We start from the raw sequence: 22880 nt of genomic DNA, 5'->3' as shown, positions 1-22880 counted from the left end.
TCACCAATTACCAACACTTTTGAAAAAACATGTAAAGTAATGCACATCCACACCCCCGTGCAAAATAACAAAAGCAGCTTTCACTTTCAATCCAGAGATGCAGTGCTTTTTTCTGTAGCTAGATGTCCTCAGTTTGATAGCCAGCATCATTCAACCTCTGAGCTAAGGCTATCCCGGACCAGCCCCCAGCCTGTGAAAGGAGAAGCAGCAGAGTGAAGAGTTCATCTCTCTGTTACTCTTCTCTCTCCCAGTCTTGACTCTAGCGGACAAGGACTGCAAGAGGCTGATACCAAGTCAGTTTCAGGTACTTACACTACCTGCATTTAAATAAATACGGTACAATAATGGTACAATAATAATTAGAGAGCTGCATTCAGTTGCGTCTAATATATTGGCCTAGAGTTCAGCTTTAAAAAGAAAAAGAAGTTGGCAAGCATCGAAAAGAAAAAAGAAATTATGTCTGAGAGCTTCATCATCCCAATTATTGAATTATTGGAGACCTAACTATGCTTTTCACCACTCCCCTCAATGAGGGTCTTAATCTCATCCCGCAGCCCCGTGTCATCTTCATCAGTCTGCGCTAATTAAATCGCAGGCGGAGGCCCGGGCCCTCTTAAGAGAGAATGTCAACCTCGGCCCCAATTTATACCAACCACTCACCGAACCTGGAGCGGCGTAATGACATAATTAGATCTGTGCAATAATCCATAGAAGTTTTTCATTTGCTGGGAAGAACACTATCAATTAGGAATGAGTTATACCGTCTCATTTATTTCCACCGTTATTAATGCCCACATTTTTTTTTTGCTCTTGTGTTTTCAGATAGTTAAATTAAACCTACGAGGACGCCGCTTCCAGCAAAGGCCAGCTCCTGTCCCGGGCGGTCGATGCCGGACACGGAATGATAAATTCGAGGGGCGGCTTGGACGGAGGCTCGCGTGTTTGGCAGCTGGATTTGAGTGATCTGAGTGGAGATTTCGGCGTTTTTTCCACGGCCCCTTGCATTCGTGTTGTGGCCTCCGCACTGACCTGTTAACAAAAATGAACTCAGGTTAAAAATAGAGACCCGTGTTTATGTGTCTTTTTATTTGGGAGGAACATGAAGGCTGCTGCTGTGATCCCCTACAGCAGGGGTCTCTAAATTTTTCAATATGGGGGGCTGATTGTATATTCACAGGTTGGAAAATTTTAGTTTTATTAAGAGTCCCTCTTTAAATCCAGCCCCCCCCTTACATCCAGAAGTGCCCATTAGTGCTCCTTCCTTTTATCCAGGAGTGCCAAATCAGCATGCCCCTTACATCCAGGAGTGCCCATTAGCCCCCCTTCTCTAATATCCAGGGGTGTACAATAAGAGTCCCCCGTTACATTCAGTAGTGCCCATCAGATTTCCCCCCTTACATCCAGGTGTGCCCATTGGCACCCACCCTCTTATATCCAGGAGTGTGCCATCAGAGTTCCCCCTTACATCCAGGAGTGCCCATCAGAATCCCCCTTACATCCAGGTGTGCCCACTAGCGCTCATCCTCTAATATCAAGGAGTGTGCCATCAGAGCCCCCCCTTACATCCAGGAGTGCCCATCAGAGTCCCCACTTACATTCAGGTGTGCCCATTAGCGCCAATCCTCTAATATCCAGGAGTGTACCATCAAAATCCACCCTTATATCCAGGCGTGCCCATCACAGTTCCCCCTTACATCCAGGAGTGCCCATTAACACCCATCCTCTTATATCCAGGAGTGTCCATTAGTTCCCATCCTCTAATATCCAGGAGTGTCCCATAAGAGTCCTCCCTTACATCAAGAAGTGCACATTAGTGCTCCTTCCTTTTATCCAGGAGTACTGCACCAGCATGCCCCCTTACATCCAGGAGTGCCCATTAGCACCCCTTCTTTAATATCCAGGAGTGTACAATCAGAGTCCCCCCTTACATACAGGAGTGCCCATCAGAATTCCCCCTTACATCCAGGTGTGTCGATTAGCACCAATCCGCTAATATCCAGGAGTGTACCATCAGAATCCCCCCTTATATCCAGGAGTGCCCATCAGAGTTCCCCCTTACATCCATTAACGCCCATCCTCTAATATCCAGGAGTGTCCATTAGTTCCCATCCTCTAATATCCAGGAGTGTCCATTAGTTCCCATCCTCTAATATCCAGGAGTTTCCATTAGTTCCCATCCTCTAATATCCAGGAGTGTCCATTAGTTCCCATCCTCTAATATCCAGGAGTTTCCATTAGTTCCCATCCTCTAATATCCAGGAGTTTCCATTAGTTCCCATCCTCTAATATCCAGGAGTTTCCATTAGTTCCCATCCTCTAATATCCAGGAGTGTCCATTAGTTCCCATCCTCTAATATCCAGGAGTGTCCATTAGTTCCCATCCTCTAATATCCAGGAGTGTCCATTAGTTCCCATCCTCTAATATCCAGGAGTGTCCATTAGTTCCCATCCTCTAATGTCCCATCAGAGTCCCCCCATACATCAAGAAGTGCCCATTACCTCCCATCCTGTAATATCCAGGAGTGCCCCATCACAGTCCCCCCTTATATCCAGGAGTGCCCCATCACAGCCCCCCCTTATATCTAGGAGTGCCTATCACAGTCCCCCCTTAAATCCAGGAGTGCCCATCAGAGTACCCCCTTATATTCTGGGGTGCTTGCCAGAGTCCCAGTTATATCTAGGAGTGCTCATCAGAGTGCCCCTTTACATCCACAAGTGCCTATTAGTATTCTCCTTACATCCACTAGTGCCCATCAGAGTCTCCACTTACACGCAGGAATGCTCATCAGAGTCCCACTTACATGCATGGGGGGGGGGGGGAGTCGGAGTCCCCCTTTACATCCAAGAGTGTCACATTAGAGTCCCCCCTTACATCCAATAGTGCCCATGAGAGGGGTGTGGGGGGAGGGTCATGGCTGGCACTGGATTCCCCAATCTACATATTACATACGATACATAAAGCAGCGCACTGCCAGCAAGGGTATTTTCATGGACAGCTATTATGAGCCAGATAAAATCTTGTAGCAGGCCGGATTCAGCCTACGGGCTGTAGTTTGGGTACCCCTAATTGATTGTAATGTTGAGCCCCTGTCTTCAATGCATTGAGTCACTGGTCAGGAACAAGTATGAAGATGAAGGCCTCTGCAACTTTCCCAAACTATTTGCTGCTCTCACAACAGGTGCTGGGAGGAGTGGGGTGCAGTGTGAGGGGTTCTGGGCGGAGTGGAGTGCAGTGTGAGGGGTTCTGGGTGGAGTGGGGTGCAGTGTGAGGGGTATTGGGCAGAGTTGGGTGCAGTGTGAGGGGTTTTGGGTGGAATGGGGTGCAGTGTGAGGGGTGCTGGGTGGAGTGGGGTGCAGCGTGAGGGGTTCTGGGTGAAGTGGGGTGCAGTGTGAGGGGTTCTGCATGGAGTGGGGTGCAGTGTGCGGGGTGCTGGTGGAGTGGGGTGCAGTGTGAGGGGTTCTGCGTAGAGTGAGGTGCAGTGTGAGAGGTGCTGGATGGAGTGGGTTGCAGTGTGAGGGGATGTGGGTGGAATGGGATGCAGTGTGAGGGGTTCTGGGTTGAGTGGGGGTGCAATGTGGGGGATGCTGGGCAGAGTGGGTGCAGTGTGAGGGGTGCTGGTTGGGATGCAGTGTGAGGGGCTCTGGGTGGAGTGTGGTGCAGTGTGAGGGGTTTTGGGTAGAGTGGGGTGCAGTTTGATGGGTTCTAGGTGAAGTGGGGTGCAGTGTGAGGGGTTCTGGGTGAAGTAGGTTGCAGTGTGAGGGGTTCTGGGAGGAGTGGGGTGCAGTGTGAGGGGTATTGGGCGGGGTGGGGTGCAGTATGAGGGGTTCTGGGTGGAGTGGGGTGCAATGTGTGGGGTTTTGGGCGGAGTGGGTGCAGTGTGAGGGATTTTGGGTGGAGTGGGGTGCAGTGTGAGGGGTTCTAGGTGGAGTGGAGTGCAGTGTAAGGGGTTCTGGGTGGAGTGGGTGCAGTGTTAAGGGTTCTGGGTGGAGTAGAGTGCAGTGTGAGGGGTTCTAGGTGGAGTGGGATGCAGTTTCAGGGGTTCTGGGTGGAGTGGGGTGCAGTTTGAGGGATTTTGGGCAGAGTAGGGTACAGTGTGATGGGTTCTGGGTGGAGTGGGGTGCAGTGTGAGGGGTTCTGGGTGGAGTAATGTGCCGTGTGAGGGGTTCTGGGTAGAGTGGGGTGCAGTGCTGGGCGGAGTGGAGTGCAATGTGAGGGGTTTTGGGCGGAGTGGGGTGCAATGTGAGGGGTGCTGGGCGGAGTGGGGTGCAGTGTGAGTTTTGGGCGGAGTGAGGTGCAATGTGAGGGGTGCTGGGCGCAGTAGGGTGCAGTGTGAGGGGTTCTGGGCGGAGTAGGGTGCAGTGTGAGGGGTTTTGGGCGGAGTGGGGTGCAATGTGAGGGGTTTTGGGCGGAGTGGGGTGCAATGTGAGGGGTGCTGGGCGGAGTGGGGTGCAGTGTGAGTTTTGGGCGGAGTGAGGTGCAATGTGAGGGGTGCTGGGCGCAGTAGGGTGCAGTGTGAGGGGTTCTGGGCGGAGTGGGGTGCAATGTGAGGGGTTTTGGGCGGAGTGGGGTGCAATGTGAGGGGTTTTAAGCGGAGTGGGGTGCAATGTGAGGGGTGCTGGGCGGAGTGGGGTGCAGTCATGGGCGGAGTGGGGTGCAATGTGAAGGGTTTTGGGCGGAGTGGGGTGCAATGTGAGGGGTGCTGGGCAGAGTGGGGTGCAGTGTGAGTTTTGGGCGGAGTGGGGTGCAATGTGAGGGGTGCTGGGCTGAGTGGGGTGCAGTGTGAGTTTTGGGCGGAGTGGGGTGCAATGTGAGGGGTGCTGGGTGGAGTAGGGTGCAGTGTGAGGGGTTCTGGCGGAGTGGGGTGCAATGTGAGGGGTGCTGGGTGGAGTGGGGTGCAGTGTGAGGGGTTCTGGGCGGAGTAGGGTGCAGTGTGAGGGGTTCTGGCGGAGTGGGGTGCAATGTGAGGGGTTCTGGCGGAGTGGGGTGCAATGTGAGGGGTGCTGGGCGGAGGGGGGTGCAGTGTGAGGAGTTTTGGGCAGAGTGGGGTGCAGTGTGAGGATTTTTGGGCAGAGTGGGGTACAGTGTGAGGGGTGCTGGGCGGAGTGGGGTGCAGTGTGAGGGGTTCCATTTAGTTGTCACTGGAACGGGATCTCTCCTCATATTGGAGTTTCTTTAATTTCGCTACATTTTACAGAACTTTTTGTCTACATTTTACAGAACTTTCCTAAAGGCTCGTACACACTATAAGAAAATTGGGCGAACATTTCCGTCCAAAGAATTTTCGTATGATTTTCGTATAGAGTGTACAGAACTTTCTACAGACGATTCAGAATCTTTCTTTCAGAAAATTCTCGAAAGGACAAACTCCAAAATTTTTCTTGTACGGGAAAAAAAACGAACGATTTCCGTTTAATGTGTACCGTTTTCATACGATTTTTGTACAAGAAAAATCAGAAAAGAAAGACTGCGCATGATCAGAAACAATAAACAAAAAAAGCCTTTTTCGTACGAGACGTTTCGTATGAATTTTCGTACGAAAATTATTTTATTGGTTCCGATTTGCTGTGAAACAACGAGGAAAATCGGACAATCGTTCGCCCGTGTACGAAAGTGCTAAAAGACAGTGTAACAACAATCATTCCTGAAATTTAGACCCCATCGTGGTGAATTTTGCTTTCACCTAATCCCCATATTACATCTTGTATCCTATATGAATCCATGTAACAATTGATGCAGTATGATCTGTGTCCAGCAGGTGTCACTGTTGTTCCAGCATTCGCTTGCTCCGAAGTGCGCACACAGCCAAGCGAAATGCGTGTGTCAGCTCTTTTCTGCAGAACGTGTCTCTTTCCACTTTCATTATGGCTTGAATTATATCTCGTTGCGCATATCAAAAACAGTGAAGGATTGTAATCCTTTAAATCCCAAACACAGTAGGTGGCAAAATGCAACCCAGCAGGAACGTCACCAGGAAAAAGCGCAGCGTCTGCGATGAATTAGGATGTTTTGTATAGCGCTAAAGTTCAGCAGGGATAGAGGGGGCACTTGGGGTCAGATCTCAGTTATATACCCCCCCTAGGATGCTTGTATTGTGACTCCTCCCCCTTCCTCCAAGGGAATTTTGTTGCTACAGAGTTGCAAAAAAAAGTTTATTTTATATGTAGCAGAATGGTAAAATCTTTATAGTACTGGAAAAAAGATAAAGCGCCCCCCTATATACAGCCGGCCTAACCCCCCCCCCTCTGCAAATGTATACAACCCCCCTGACCGCTAAATACAAATTTATTCTCCTGTTACTGATTATATCATAGAGATCAATTCTTCTATAACCAGAAGTCTCCTAATTTCCAATACTGGGGTCACGTCATATATATATATACTCACCGGCCACTTTATTAGGTACACCTGTTCAATTGCTTAGCTAATCAGCCAATCACATGGCAGTAACTCAATGAATGTAGGCATCTAGACGTGGTGAAGACGACTTGCTGAAGTTCAAATCGAGCATCAGAATGGGGAAGAAAGGAGATTTAAGTGACCTTGAACGTGACATGGTTGTTGGTGGCAGACGGGCTGGTCTGAGTATTTCTGGGATTTTCACACACAACCATCTCTCGGGTTTACAGAGAATGGTGGGAAAAAGAGAAAATATCCAGTGAGCGGCAGTTGTGTGGAGGAAAATGTCTTGTTGAGGTCAGAGGAGAATGGGCAGACTGGTTCCAGATGATAGAAAGGCAACAGTAACTCAAATAACCACTCATTACATCTAAGGTATACAGAATACCATCTCCGAACAGAGGCCATCCGTTGGGGGCACAGGGGCACCGCCCTCCCTATCCATGCGTCTGGCCCCCTAATCTACATGCAGGGCGCCAGACGCATGGAGTTCAATGGAGGATTTTTTTTTTTTTAAGCCCTTGATTAGAGCCGGAGGCTCTAATAGGCTTCAAAAAAAGGGTGGGCTCAGGGCGCAGGGCACTGAGCCCCACCCAGTTGTGTGACAATAGCGAATGAATATTCACTATTATCACACGGATCCTCCTCCCAGCCAATATTCATGCGCTATTTGCACGCGGTTTCTCCTCCTGGCCCATAAGGAAACGGGTCCTGAGATCCGTTTCCTGACTGGCCGAAAGGAGAAGCCATCCTATTGGCAAAGGTGGAGGAGGGAGGAGACGCAGGGGTAGCCCAACCAATGAAGGGGGGCACGGAGGAGACTGAGGGGGAAGCCGCCGCCGCCGCATGTCAGTCCAGGGGCAGCACAGGGTGAGTGAGCCAGCGACTTGGGGAGGGGGGGATATGGGGTGCGGTGCGGGCTGGAGCAGGTGTGGTCCGTGGTCAGGTCCGTCTGCCACCCCCCCGACCCATGTAGCACCAGCCGCCACTGTCTCTGAATGCACAACACATTGTACCTTGAAGCAGATGGGCTACAGCAGCAAAAGAGCACACTGGGTGCCACTCTTGTCAGCTAAGAACAGGAAACTGAGGCTACAATTGGCACAGGCTCACCAAAATTGGACAATAGAAGATTGGGAAAATGTTGCCTGGTCTGATGAGTCTCGATTTCAGCTGCGGCATTCAGATGGAAGGGTCAGAACATGAAAGAATGGATCCATCCTGCCTTGTATCATCAGTTCAGGCTGGTGGTGTAATGGTGTGGGGGATATTCTCTTGGCACACTTTGGGCCCCCTAGTTCCAATTGAGCATCTTTTAACTGCCACGGCCTATCTGAGTATTGTTGCTGACCATGTCCATCCCTTTATGTCTGCAGTGTCCCCATCTTCTGATGGCTCCTTCCAGCAGGATAATGCACCATGTCACAAAGCTCCAATCATCTCACCACCGGTTTCTTCACCATGACAATGAGGTCACTGTCCTCCAATGGCCTCCACACTCACCAGATCCGGTCACTGTACTCCAATGGCCTCCACACTCACCAGATCCGATCACTGTACTCCAATGGCCTCCACACTCATCAGATCTGGTCACTGTACTCCAATGGCCTCCACACTCACCAGATCCGGTCACTGTACTCCAATGGACTCCACACTCACCAGATCCGATCACTGTACTCCAATGGCCTCCACACTCACCAGATCCGGTCACTGTCCTCCAATGACCTCCACACTCACCAGATCCGGTCACTGTACTCCAATGGCCTCCACACTCACCAGATCCGGTCACTGTACTCCAATGGCCTCCACACTCACCAGATCCGGTCACTGTACTTCCAATGGCCTCCACACTCACCAGATCCGGTCACTGTCCTCCAATGGACTCCACACTCACCAATCCGGTCACTGTACTCCAATGGCCTCCACACTCACCAGATACAGTCACTGTACTCCAATGGCCTCCACACTCACCAGATCCGGTCACTGTACTCCAATGGCCTCCACACTCACCAGATCCGATCACTGTACTCCAATGGCCTCCACACTCATCAGATCCAGTCACTGTACTCCAATGGCCTCCACACTCACCAGATACAGTCACTGTACTCCAATGGCCTCCACACTCACCTGATCTGGTCACTGTACTCCAATGGCCTCCACACTCACCAGATCAGGTCACTGTACTCCAATGGCCTCCACACTCACCAGATCAGGTCACTGTACTCCAATGGCCTCCACACTCACCACATCTCCTCCAATGGAGCACCTTTGGGATGTGGTAGAACCGGAGATTGGCATCATGGATGTGCAGCCGACAAATCTGCAGCAACTGCGTGATGCTATCATGTCACTATGGACCAAAATCTGTGAGAAATGTTTCCAGCACCTTGTTGAATCTATGCCATGAAGAATGAAGGCAAAAAGGGGTCCAACCCGGTACCAGCAAGGTGTACCTGATAAAGTGCCCGGTGAGTGTATATATGTATATAAATAACAAAGATTCACCAGCCAGAAAATAAATAAATAACACATGCACAAAGGTCCATGTACAGATAGAAGAGAAAAATGCTTTTACAGTCATGATCACTTGTAGTCTCCATCAGGGAAGCATGTGATAGGGTGACAACACAGGAGTACAATTGGCAGACAAGGACACTGCGTTGTCACCCTATAACAGGAAGTGCCTAAACAATCGCCGTCATAACAGGATCATCAGTGATTATTTTCATATAAACTGCAGATTAAAAAAGATTAACGAGTGAAATATTAATATAGTACAGCCCAATGCACTGAAGCTCTGCCCCCCCCCCCTCCCCCACACTACAACAGTTAAATGATCTAGGTTTAGGGGGCCATAAAAAGCAGTTTTACTTATCCAATCAAAAAATGAGGTGGATCTGTCTCGCTGCAACTTCAAATGCACATTATGAGAAGCTCACAGTGTGCAGTGAAATCAGAGGAAGCCGTTTCAGTCCAGAAGAGGAGTCGGTACAACTGTGCAGGACTGAAGGGAAGGCCGGAGTGACACTTTTTAACCACTTGCCGACCAGCCACTGCCTATATGCGGCAGGAGATAGGCAGGTTCCCGTGAAGTGCTGTACCTGTACGGCGGTACGCCACGCCCACTGAACAGCGGGGAAGCCGAAGCGTGGGCCGACACACGCGATCGCTCCCCGTGAAGCGAGAATGGAGGTCTGCTGTTGTAAACACAGCAGTACGTTGTTCTCCCAGGAACCAATACAGAGCTCCTGTGATCCTCCTATTTAGTGTGTTGATATTACAAGCCCATCCCCCTCGCAGTTAGAAAACACCCCCCTAGGCTCACACTTATTTGCCACAGGGGAAGCTGATGCACAGGGCCAGCGGCTGGCATTGCTTCCAGTTGAAAGAGAACGGCGGTCTGCTGATGTAAACACAGCAGACCGCTGTTCTGTCTGTGATGATCCTCCTATTTAGGATCACAGGTTTCTGTGTTGATTCCACAAGCCCATCCCCCCCCGCAGTTAGAAAACACCCCCTAGGGACACATTTAACCCTTTGATCGCCCCTGGTGTTAACCCCTTCCCTGCCAGTGTCATTATTACAATAACAGTGTATATTTTTAGCACTGATTACTGTAGTAATCTCACTGGTACCCCCAAAAGTGTCAAAAATGTCAGTTAGGGGTCCGATCTGTCCGCCGCAATGTCGCAGTCCTGCTAAAAATCGCAGATCACCGCCATTACTAATAAAAAAATAAAATAAATGAAAAAAAAATTAAAAAAAATAAAATAAATAAAAAAAAAATAAAAAGTGTATCGAAATACACTTATTTGGATTTTTTTTTTACCAAAAATATGTAGCAGAAAACAAATTGGCCTAAAATGATGAAAACAATTACAGTGTCAGTCTCCTAAGGCTTATATCTGCTGTCATGTGTACTTCATACACAGGGATACTGTCACAGATTGTACCCCGATCTACCCTATCATGTGACTTTCTCCAGTCCCTGATCCCCCCCCCCCCCCAACTAGATGAGGTCACATCCCATATTACAGAACCCATGTGAGATCCTTCTCACCATCTCTGGGATCCACAATCTCCACTGTGGCCTCCCGATTCTTCCCCAGCACGCCGTTCTTCGGGGTCTTCAGTAAAATTTTTAAAAGCTCGTGATTTTCCTCCAAGCCGTCATTCTTTATGTAAAGATTCCAGGATTTCATGGAAACTCCTAAAGGAGAGAAAACAGAAAATTCAGCTGAAGTCAAATATAATAATATAAGTATTAGTTATAGTTGGAGCCTAGGGGTCCGTCCCCGGCCACTTATCTGTCAGAGTGCAGACATTTCACCAACTGACAGAAGAGATTCACCAACTGACAGAAGAGACTCATCAACTATCAGAAGAGATTTACCAAGTGACAGAAGAGATTCACCAACTGACAGAAGAGACTCACCAACTGACAGAAGAGACTCACCAACTGACAGAAGAGACTCACCAACTATCAGAAGAGACTCACCAACTGACAGAACAGATTCACCAACTGACAGAACAGACTCACCAACTGACAGAAAAGACTCACCAACGGACAGAAGAGACTCACCAACTGACAGAAGAGATTCACCAACTGACAGAAGAGACTCACCAACTGACAGAAGATATTCACCAACTGACAGAGGAGACTCATCAACTGACAGAAGAGACTCACCAACTGACAGAAGAGACTCACCAACTGACAGAAGAGACTCACCAACTGACAGAAGAGACTCACCAACTATCAGAAGAGACTCACCAACTGACAGAACAGATTCACCAACTGACAGAACAGACTCACCAACTGACAGAAAAGACTCACCAACGGACAGAAGAGACTCACCAACTGACAGAAGAGATTCACCAACTGACAGAAGAGACTCACCAACTGACAGAAGATATTCACCAACTGACAGAGGAGACTCATCAACTGACAGAAGAGACTCACCAACTATCAGAAGAGATTCACCAACTGACAGAAGAGACTCACCAACTGACAGAAGAGACTCACCAACTTTCAGAAGAGACTCACCAACTGACAGAACAGATTCACCAACTGACAGAACAGACTCACCAACTGACAGAAAAGACTCACCAACGGACAGAAGAGACTCACCAACGGACAGAAAAGACTCACCAACTGACAGAAGAGATTCACCAACTGACAGAAGAGACTCACCAACTGACAGAAGATATTCACCAACTGACAGGGGAGACTCATCAACTGACAGAAGAGATTTAACAACTATCAGAAGAGATTCACCAACTGACAGAGGAGACTCACCAACTGACAGAGGAGACTCACCAACTGACAGAAGAGATTCACTAACTGACAGAAGAGATTCACCAACTGACAGAAGATATTCACCAACTGACAGGGGAGACTCACCAACTGACAGAGGAGACTCACCAACTGACAGAGGAGATTCACCAACTGACAGAAGAGATTCACCAAATGACAGAGGAGACTTTTAAGGAGTTTAACTTTCCAGCATCTGCTTGTCTTAGGTGGATTAACCCTTTTAAGCGGATATAATTTTGATGCAAAAACAAAAGCTGCACGTCACAATGTAGATAAATAATTTACATTTTCTGAAAAGCTTCACATTTTATCATTATAAAGTGCTCCTTGAGCTCCAGTCAGGTGACTTTTTCTAGGCTGCCATGACACCATTAGTCTGCTGCGGGCAGGAGGAAGCATTCCCTCAGTCCTCTCCCCCATTAATCAGACTACAACACTGTAACCTTGTAGCAAGTTGACAGACTGCAGCAGGGGCTGATATGTGTCAGACATTTGTGAACACAGCAAAGAACTGCACAGGCAACAGGACTATGTCATCTCTGAGTCAGCGTCTTTGTCTGGGAAATAAATGGGGACTCTAGGTCAGTAGTGGGACAATGTCCTTGACCTCTGGTACCAATATGCCAAAGTGCACCCCCATGTCACCACACTGGGAGGGATGGATCATACAGGGGCTGGGCCACAGCCAGGTACAGATATGAAAACTGCTGTCCATTGGCCCCTATATTTACCATTTTTGGCCCTAGAACTGCCGTGATATGGTTGAACCATAGGTGTGGGCAGCCTATTGCTTTAGCATGTTCTCCCCAAAGCTCAAACACAAATATGTGTGGATGGTGTCAGTAGGACAGTAGACTGTGTCAGTCAGTAAAGCAGAGGATGGTGTCATTAGGACAGTGGACGTGTCAGTAGGGCAGAGATTGGTGTCAGTAAGGCAGTGGACGGTGTCAGTAGGGCAGAGATTGGTGTCATTAGGACAGCGGACGTGTCAGTAGGGCAGAGATTGGTGTCATTAGGACAGTGGATGGTATCAGTAGGGCAGAGATTGGTGTCAGTAAGGCAGTGGACGGTGTCAGTAGGGCAGAGGTTGGTGTCAGTAGGGCAGTGGAAGGTGTCAGTAGGGCAGAAGACGGTGTCAGTAGGGCAGAGATTGGCGTCAGTAGGGCAGAAGACGGTATCAGTAGGGCAGAAGACGGTATCAGTAGGGCAGAAGACGGTATCTGTAGGGCAGAGATTGGTGTCAGTAGGAAGGGGGATGGTGTCAGTAGGGCAGAGATTGGTGTCAGTAGGGCAGAGATTGGTGTCAGTAGGGCAGAAGACGGTGTCAGTAGGGCAGAGATTGGTGTCAGTAGGGCAGAAGACGGTGTCAGTAGGGCAGAGATTGGTGTCAGTAGGGCAGAAGACGGTGTCAGTAGGGCAGAGATTGGCATCAGTAGGGCAGTGGGCGGTGTCAGTAGGGCAGAGATTGGTGTCAGTAGGACAGGGGATGGTGTCAGTAGGGCAGAGGTTGGTGTCATTAGGAATGAATGGTGTCAGTAGGGCAGAGGTTGGTGTCATTCAGGGCCATCTTATTGAATGGGCACGCTGGGCAGTTGCCCGGTGGCCCAGTTGCCCAGCGACCTAGCCCCAGCCCCAGCCAAGCATTAGTCCCGGTTCCTGTGTGCATCCCGCCACCGAACTTAGCAGGTGGCAAGCGCCTGTCGGCCCTGCGCTGCTGTCAGGCCACTTGGGCCGTGGAGGGGGCGCCCACAACTGCAGGAATGCCTCCACGGGAACCGGCACACACAGGACAGTCGAGTCTGACTCCCGTCCGTGTGTGTGCTCACCGGACCCAGCCGCCCAACTTGGAAGCTGTTAGCCTATCACTACTGTACCAATAAATATCTCCTTATCGATAATTTGCATTTTTATTCTCGTGGGTGATTGTGTAGGTGGGGCCCCAGTGCACTGCATTGCCCGGGGGCCCTTTAATGCTCTTGAGATGGCACTGGTGTCATTAGGACAGTGGGCGTGTCAGTAAAGCAGTGGATGGTGTCATTAGGGCAGTGGATGTGTCACTAGGGCAGAGATTGGTGTCACTAGGGCAGAGATTGGTGTCAGTAAAGCAGTGGATGGTGTCCGTAGGGCAGTGGATGTGTCACTAGGGCAGAGATTGGTGTCAGTAGGGCAGAGATTGGTGTCAGTAGGGCAGAGATTGGTGTCACTAGGGCAGAGATTGGTGTCAGTAGGGCAGAGATTGGTGTCAGTAGGGCAGAGATTGGTGTCAGTAGGGCAGAGATTGGTGTCATTAGGACAGTGGATGTGTCAGTAGGGCAGAGATTGGTGTCAGTAGGGCAGAGATTGGTGTCAGTAGGGCAGAGATTGGTGTCAGTAGGGCAGAGATTGGTGTCATTAGGACAGTGGATGTGTCAGTAGGGCAGAGATTGGTGTCAGTAGGGCAGAGATTGGTGTCACTAGGGCAGAGATTTGTGTCATTAGGACAGTGGATGTGTCAGTAGGGCAGAGATTGGTGTCAGTAGGGCAGAGATTGGTGTCAGTAGGGCAGAGATCATTAGGACAGTGGATGTGTCAGTAGGGCAGAGATTGGTGTCAGTAGTAGTTGAAGATGGTGTCAGTAGTTTTTTTATTTTAATTATTTTATTTATTTTTTTATTATTTTTTACAATTTTATTTTTTATTATTTTTGCAACAATATTTTTATTTTTTTACAATTTTTTATGACTCCAAATTGGGGGGGGGGGGGGTTTGGTTAGATATCAGGGGACTAAACAGACCAGGGCACGAGCAGCAGGGGTAATCTGCACCACACAAGGAGACCAGGGTGTGCCCAGGCACATCTGGCACACCCTGTGCGCACGCCTATGGGTTTACCTGTGATTTAGTCATTTGTTTTTTTTAAATTTTAGACATCACAACTCTTCAAATATGTCTGTAGAGTCAGTGAATGCGACATCACTAATTACTATTCCTGCACCCTAAATCTGGTGTGAGGTCACTGCCCCCTCCCCCGAATCCAGAAGTGATAGTTGTCACCATATAGCCGATGCCGGTCTATGAACCTCTCATGGAGAAAATCCATAATGAATTGTTTAGCATAATAAACTGATTGAACCCGGACACGTGTCACTTTATAAAAGAGTGCGTCCATTTAATGTTACCTCTAATGAAATGCCTTTTTAAAACGACAACCTTTAATTGAGCGCTGACCCCGTCCTGAGATTTGATTTACTGGAACGTTCTATTTTGCTGGAATTCACCGAAATGAATAAATTAGCCCGGTACCAGTAACTGGATTATAAATTACCTGTCCGCCAGCAAGCAGAGCTCTAGGTGCAGGTAGGAGGATGGTGTGGGAGAAATGTTTCTTTACAAATCCAGATGGGATCACTGGATTCAGGGGATATCCGGATTGGGTGGTAATGCAATGCGAGGAGAAATGATGATAGAAAGAGTAAGCCTGATCTCAACTTTCATCTGTTGTATTATCCCCTTAACCACTTAAGCCCCAGAAGATTTTACCCCCTTCCTGACCAGGGTTTTTTTTGCGATTTTTTACTGCGTGACTTTAACGGACAATTGCGCGGACGTGCGACGCTGTACCTAAACGAATTTCACGTCCTGTTTTTCCCACAAACAGAGCTTTCTTTTGGTGGTATTTGATCACCTGTGCGATTTTTTGATCATGCGCTATAAACAAAAAAATAGCGTAAATTTTGCAAAAATTACAATATTTTTCACATTTTTTTATATGAAATCCCCCCCCCAAAAAAATGTAAAAATCAAAATTTTTTAACATTTTCCGGCCAATTTGTTTTATGCTACATATGTTTGGTAAAAAAAAATCGCAAAAAGCTTATTTTGATTGGTTTGCGCAAAAGTTATCGCGTTTACTAACAAAGGGGAAGATTTTTGTCATTTTTGGTGTTTTTTTTTTTAACGAGTAATGGCGGCGATCTGTGATTTTTTTTGCGGTACTGCGAGATTGCGGCGGACAGATCGGACCCTTGACTGACATTTTTGACACTTTTGGGGGTACCAGTGACATTACTGCAGTAATCAGTGCTATACATATGCACTGTTACTGTAAAAATGACACTGGCAGGGAAGGGGTTAACAGTATTGGAGAGGGAGGGGTTAAGTGTGTCCTAGGGGCGTGTTTCTAACTGTAGTGGGACATGTCTCCTATTGTAAAAACAGAGATCAACGGTCCTACATAGTAGAACCATCTGATCTCCATTTTTACACAGGGGAGAATGACAGGCGGCTTGTTTACATAAGCCGCCCGCCTTTCTCCCGCTCTACCGACGATCGTAGTGTGACCGGCGGACATCGGGTCCGCCGGTCACACGCCCGGACTCCTCTGTGAACTAGCGAGGCGGGCGCACGCCTCAGCGGGCGCGCGCTCGCGCGCTGTTGGCTCAAAACCCAGTGACAGGCGAGCGACGTAGATCTACGTCACTCTGCCTGGCCGGGGCTGACTGCCGCAGTAAATATACTGTGCGCAGTCGGCAACCGGTTAATGACCAGGCCATTTTTTGCGAATTTTCTGCATTATATTAACTGACAATTGCGCAGTCGTGCGACGTCTAATAAAATTTACGTCCTTTTTTTTCCCCACAAATAGAGCGTTCTTTTGCTGATATTTGATCCCCTGTGCGATTTTTATTTATTGCGCTATAAACAAAAAAAAGAGCGACAATTCTGAAACAAAAAACAATATTTTCACTTTCTGCTATATAACATTCCCCAAAAAAAAACAAAAAATGTATTCAAAATCAAAATTTTCCATCAATTTAGACCAATTTGTATTCTGCTACATATTTTTGGTAAATAAAATCCCAATAGGCGTATTTTGATTGGTTTGCGCAAAAGTTATCGCGTCTACAAACTAGGGGAAAGATTTATATCATTTTTTTTTTTTTAATAGTAATGGCGGCAATCTGCGATTTTTAGCGGGACTGCAACATTTTGGCGGACAGATCGGACCCCTAACTGACATTTTTGACACTTTTAGGGGGGGACCAGTGACATTACTACAGTAATCAGTGCTAAAAATATGCACTGTTACTGTAATATTGACACTGGCAGGGAAGGGGTTAACCCAGGGGTGAGCCTAGGAGGTGTTTTCTAACTGTATGGGGGAGGGACTTGTGGAATCAACACAGAGACCTGTGATCCTAAATAGCAGGATCACAGGCGCTCTGTCTTCATTCCAGAAAGAACAATGGTCTGCTGTGTTTACAACATTGTCGTTTTCTCTCCCCAGGAAGCGATCGCGGGTGCCCGGCGATAATCATAGCCGCTGGCCCTTTGGATCTGCTTCCCTGCTTCCTAATGGGGGTCGGGCGCGCCCCCAGGAATGCTCTTGCAAACCGCCATACAGGTACGGCGGTTTGCACAGCCGAGCCAGCCTGCCGCAGTATATCTGCGGTGGGCGGTAGGCAAGTGATTAATATTATTATATTTAATTAATTTTAATATTATACTTTGTTTAATGAGCACCAAAACATTACACCGGACTGGACATGAAACAACAAGAGGGTTCGAACTTCAGACATGACACCTCGGGGGGGAGGAAGGAGATCAGAGAAAATGATTACAAGAGAAGGAGAAGATTCCATGGAGACGGGTCACTAAGGGAGGAATGAATGTTCACCAAGCTTTGTGAATGAAAGGGAGCTAAAATCAGAGGCCAAAGACTACAGTGTGGTAATCTGATGATTGGTTGTTGAATAAAAAGAAAAAGAGAGAAAAGAGAAGAAATAAAGGAAAATAATAAAGGAAGAAAAAAGAGAAGGGGAAGGAAGGAAGGAAAGAGGGAAGGAAGGAAGGAAAGAGGGAAGGAAGGAAGGAAGGAAGGAAGGAAGGAAGGAAGGAAGGAAGGAAGGAAGGAAGGAAGGAAGGAAGGAAGGAAGGAAGGAAAGAGGGAAGGAAGGAAGGAAGGAAGGAAGGAAGGAAAGAGGGAAGGAAGGAAGGAAAGAGGAAAGGAAGGAAGGAAGGAAGGAAAGAGGGAAGGAAGGAAGGAAGGAAGAGGAAGGAAGGAAGGAAGGAAGGAAGGAAGAGGAAGGAAGGAAGGAAGGAAGGAAGGAAGGAAGGAAGGAAGGAAGGAAGGAAGGAAGGAAGGAAGGAAGGAAGGAAGGAAGGAAGGAAGGAAGGAAGGAAGAGGAAGAAAGGAAGAGGAAGGAAGGAAGGAAGGAAGGAAGGAAGGAAGGAAGGAAGGAAGGAAGGAAGGAAGGAAGGAAAAAAGAGAGAGTCAGTGGACAGAAGTGAGGGAAGGAGGAAAGGAAGAAAGGGAAAAGAATAAAGGGAATACGCAAAGAGAAAACAATGGAGGAAGAAATGGGAAAAAAGAAGGAAGGGAAATAAAAGGGAATAAGAAAGGTATGAAGTAACAAAAGAAGGAAGGAGGAAAGGGAAAGAAATGGAAAAGAAAAAAGTAAGGAAGCAAGGAAGGAAAAGCAAAGAAAAAGAAATGAAGAGAAAAAAAAATAATAGAGAAAAAAAAAAAAAGAGTGGGAGGGCAGGAGGAAGGGGAAACGGAAGGATGTAGAAAACAATGGAGGAAGGAACGGATGAGAAAAAGAAAAGGAACAGGGAAAGAAAAAAATGGAACAGGGGAAAAGAAGGCAGGAAGGAAGGAAAAAGAAAAGGGAAAAGGAAGGAAAGGATTAAATGGAATGGAATGAAGGAAGAAAAATAAAGGATATGAAGAAAAGAAGCGAGGAAGGAAAAGGAAAGGGAAATAAATGAAGAAAATAAATAAAAGGGAAAGGAGCAAAGAAGTGCAGGCGGGAGGAGGGAAAGAAAGAAGGAAAAAGGAAGGAAGGGAAATGAAAGGGAATAAGGAATAAAGTAACAAAGGAAGGAAGGAGGAAAGAAAAATAAATAGAAAATAAAAAAGTTAGGAAGCAAGGAAGGAAAAGGAAAAGGAAAGGGAAAGAAATGAAAGGAAAAAAAATAGAGAGAGGAAAAAAGAGTGGGAGGGCAGGAGGAAGGAGAAAAGGGAAAGGGAAAAGAACAAAGAAAAAAAAGATGGAGAAAAGAAGTGAAGGCAGAATGAAATAATATAAAGAGGGGGAAGGAAGAAAAGAATGAAGGAAGGAAGGGAGGAAGGAAGGAAGAAGGGAGGAGGGGAAAAAAATTAAGAAAGAATAATAAAAAGAGAAAGAAGAAAAAAGGGAGGGTTGGGGGCAGAAGTGAGGGAGGAGGAAAGGAAGAAAGGGAAAGGATGAAGGGAAAATGAAGGAGAAATCAATGTAGGAAGGAAGGGTTGAGGAAAGGGAAAGGAAAAATGGAAGAAAAGCTAAACAGGAGAAAAGAAGACAGGTACGAAGGAGGAAAGGGAAAAGAAAGGAAGTGAATAAAGAAGGAAGGAAGGAAGGTAGGAAGAAAGTAAAGAAAGAAAGGGAAAAGAATGGTGGAAGAAAAATAAAGGAAATGGAGAAAAGAAGTGAAGAAGAAAATAAGTAGAAATAGGAAGAATGAGAGGAAGAAGGAAAATGGAAGGAGGGAAAAAAAAGAAAAGCAAGGAAAGAAGTAGGGATGGAGAAAGTAATATGAAAAAAAAAAAGGAGGTTGGCAGAAGTGAGGTTGAAGAAGAGGAAGAAAGGGAATTGAATAATGGAAAAGGGAAGGATGGAGAAAACCATGGAGGAAGGAACAGATGAGAAAAGGGAAAAGAACAAGGAAAGAAAAATGGAACAGGGGAAAAGAAGGCAGGAAGAAAGGAAAAAGAAAAGGGAAAAGGAAAGAAGGAGTGAATGAAAATTAATGAAGGAAGAACAACAGCATGGCTTCATAGTAGAAGAGTCGGGGTGCTAAACTGGCCTGCCTGCAGTCCAGACCTTTCACCAACTGAAAATATTTGGCGCAACTTGAAACAAAAATACGACAAAGACCCATAACTCTTGACTTGTTGAGCTGAATGGGAGGCAAGAATGGGATAACATTCCTCTCCCAAAACTCCCACAATTGATCTCCTCAGTTCCCAGATGTTTACAGAGTGTTGGTAAAAGAAGAGGGGACGCCACACCATGCTAAACACTGTGCTAAACATTGCTCTGTCCCGACTTCTCTTAGACGTGTTGCTGCCATCAATTTCAAAATCACCTTATTTTTTACTTAACCCCTTAAGGACCGTCCACACAGATATACTGTGGCAGGGCGGCCCTCCTGCGAGAAATCATGTACCTGTATGCAATTTCATGCAGTGGGTACGGGGCACGCATGGACACAGCGGGACCCAATCAGCGGATCCGGCAGATGCAATGTCTGCCAGGACCCTGCCGATCGTTCTCAAGAGAGGCAGAATGGCGGTCTGCCTATGTAAAAAAGGCAAACTGCAGTTCTGTGAGAGGGGAAGACAGAGATCTTGTGTTCCTGCTTCCAGGAACACAGATCACTGTCCTCCTCCAGTCAAAGCAATCCCCCCCCCACACACACAGTTAGAAAGCACTCCCTAGGAGCACACTTAACCCTTTGATCACCCCTGATGTTAACTCCTTCCCTGCCAGAGCCATTTGTTCAGTTTTTTCTAACACTAATCACTATATTAGTGTTACTGGTCCCCAAAAAGTGTCAGTCAGGTGTCTGATTTGCCAGCTGCAATGTCGCAGTCATGCTTAAAATTGCTGATCGCCGCCATTACTAGTAAAAAATAAATAAATAGAAAATTCCAGAAATATGTTCCCTAGTTTGTAGACGCAATACCTTTTGCGCAAACCAATCAATATACGCTTATTGAGATTTTTTTTTCCAAAAATATGTAGCAGAATACAAATTGGCCTAAATTGGTGAAGAAATTTGATCTTTTTTTACATTTTTTTATTGGATGTATTTTTTTTTGTTTATAGTGCAAAAAATAAAAACCGCAGAGGTGATCAAATACCACTAAAATAAAGCTTTATTTGTGGGAAAAAAAGGACATCAATTTCATTAGAGTACAGCGTCGCACGACCGCGCAATTGTCAGTTAACCACTTGCCGACCAGCCACGTAGTTTTACTGCGGCAGGTCGGCTCTATTACATGAAACGACGTACCTGCACGTCGCTTCGTGTAACAGTTTGTGGGGGCAGGCGTGCCGTCCGGGGGCGCGCACGCTGCCAGAGGCGCACGCACACGCGCCGATTGGCCAGAGGGGAAGCCAATCAGCAAGTCCAGCGGACGCGAGGTCTGTCGACCACCTGCGATCACTCCCCATAGAGACCGAACAGCGGTCTGCTGATGTAAACACAGCACTCCGCTGTTCTGGCAGTTATGAACACAGGGATCCTGTGATCCTCTTATTTAGGAACAGAGGTCTCTGTGTTCATCCAGCAAGCCCATCCCCCACACGGTTAGAAAGCACCCCTAGGGACACACTTAACTCTTTGATTGCCCCTGATGTTAACCCCTTCCCTGCCAGTGTAATTATTACAGTAACAGTGCATATTGTTAGCACTGATTACTGTAGTAATGTCACTGGTCCCCCCAAAAGTGTCAAAAATGTCAGTTGGGGTCCGATCTGTCCGCCGCAATGTCGCAGTCCCGCTAAAAATCGCTGATCGCCACCATTACTAGTAAAAAAATAAATAAATACATAAATAAAAATGACATAAATCTTTCCTCTAGTTTGTAGACCCGATAACTTTTGTGAAAACCGATCAATATACACTTATTGGGATTTCTTTTACCAAAAATTTGTAGCAGACTACATAATGGACTAAATTGATGAAAAAATTAGATTTTTTAAATTTTAGGAATGTTTTATAGCAGACCACACACCGCTCCAGGTGGAAATGCCTTCAAAAAGCTAGCATAGCATAGCTATGATTAAGCACTGCAAGTAGTGTGAAACACGTCAGCTGTCTTTGATCCATACCTCTGTATGCTGTGGTATTTAAGGCCCCGTTCACACTGGGGCGATCTGACTTGCCGGGCCGACCTCACAGGTCACGGTGCGCAGCTCGCACCGTGACCTTGGAGCGGCCGGCACGGACTTCATAACATTGAAGTCAATTCAGGTCGCTCCGGGTCGCCCCAAAGAAGCTCCGGACCCTTTTTCTAAGTCGGAGCGACTTGTGTCGCTCCTATTAGAACGGGTCCACAGCTTCTCTATGGCAGGCGACCTACGGCGACCTGTCAGGCGATCAGGTCGCCTGACAGGTCGCCCCAGTGTGAACGGGGTCTTATCCTGTTTTCAATAAATATTTGCATTGGAGTGCGGCTGTCCAGACATACTTCTAGTTCTATAAAGTAACGCAATGCCGTATCGCAACAAAATGGCCTGGTCAAGAAGAGGGGTAAACCTTCTGGGGCTGAAGTGGTTAAAACTGTCCATTTTTTCAGTTCAAACATTTGGTTTTTCTATATTCTAAATATGGATTTAGGAGAAATCATTGCATTCCAAGTTTATGTAGACTTTACACAGTGCCCCAACTTCTTTGGAATTATGGTTATATTACATTATATTATATATTTTATTATATTATATTATATTTATATTATCTTATATTATATTATAGTATATAGTTTATTATATTATATTGTATTTTATCATATTATATTATATATTTTATTTAATTCTATTATATATATATTATTATATTATATTATTTTATATTATATTATATTATATTATATATTATATCACATAGTTTATTTTATTATATTATATTATACTATATATTATAGTGTATATTATATATTTTATATTATATTATATATTATATTCAATATTTTATTCAATATTTTATTATATAATATAATATAATAAAATATAATATATAATATAATATATAATATAATATATTATATTACATTATATTAAATATTTTATATTATATTATATATTTTATTTTATTATATTATATATGTTATTATATTATATTATTTTATATTATATTATATATTTTACTATATTATATTATATCATATATATTTTATTATATTATATTATATTATATATTTCTATTATATTATATTATATTATATATGTTATTATATTATATTATATTATATTATATTATATTATATATTTTACTATATTATATTATATTATATTATATTATATGTATTTTATTATATTATATTATATATTTCTATTATATTATATTATATTATATTATGTTCATTGCTAAATAAACAAATTCTCCAACAAGCCCCAATGTTAGTACATCTTTAATACACGA

The 22880-nt window shown here is 45.9% G+C and overlaps 1 protein-coding gene across 1 annotated transcript in view; it reads right to left on the bottom strand.

The window, feature by feature from the left end:
- The window catches only part of LOC309561068 (FRAS1-related extracellular matrix protein 1-like), a 289377-nt gene that overhangs the window by 8066 nt on the left and 258431 nt on the right, over positions 1-22880 (bottom strand). Inside the window, 2 exon segments of the mRNA XM_082264797.1 lie at positions 842-1029; positions 10458-10607. Coding sequence (XP_082120923.1) covers positions 842-1029; positions 10458-10607 — 338 coding nt within the window.

Source organism: Pelophylax lessonae, assembly GCF_965119305.1.
Source record: "Pelophylax lessonae genome assembly, chromosome: 8".
Lineage (NCBI taxonomy): Eukaryota > Metazoa > Chordata > Amphibia > Anura > Ranidae > Pelophylax > Pelophylax lessonae.
This window is presented reverse-complemented; position numbering and strand designations above follow the sequence as displayed.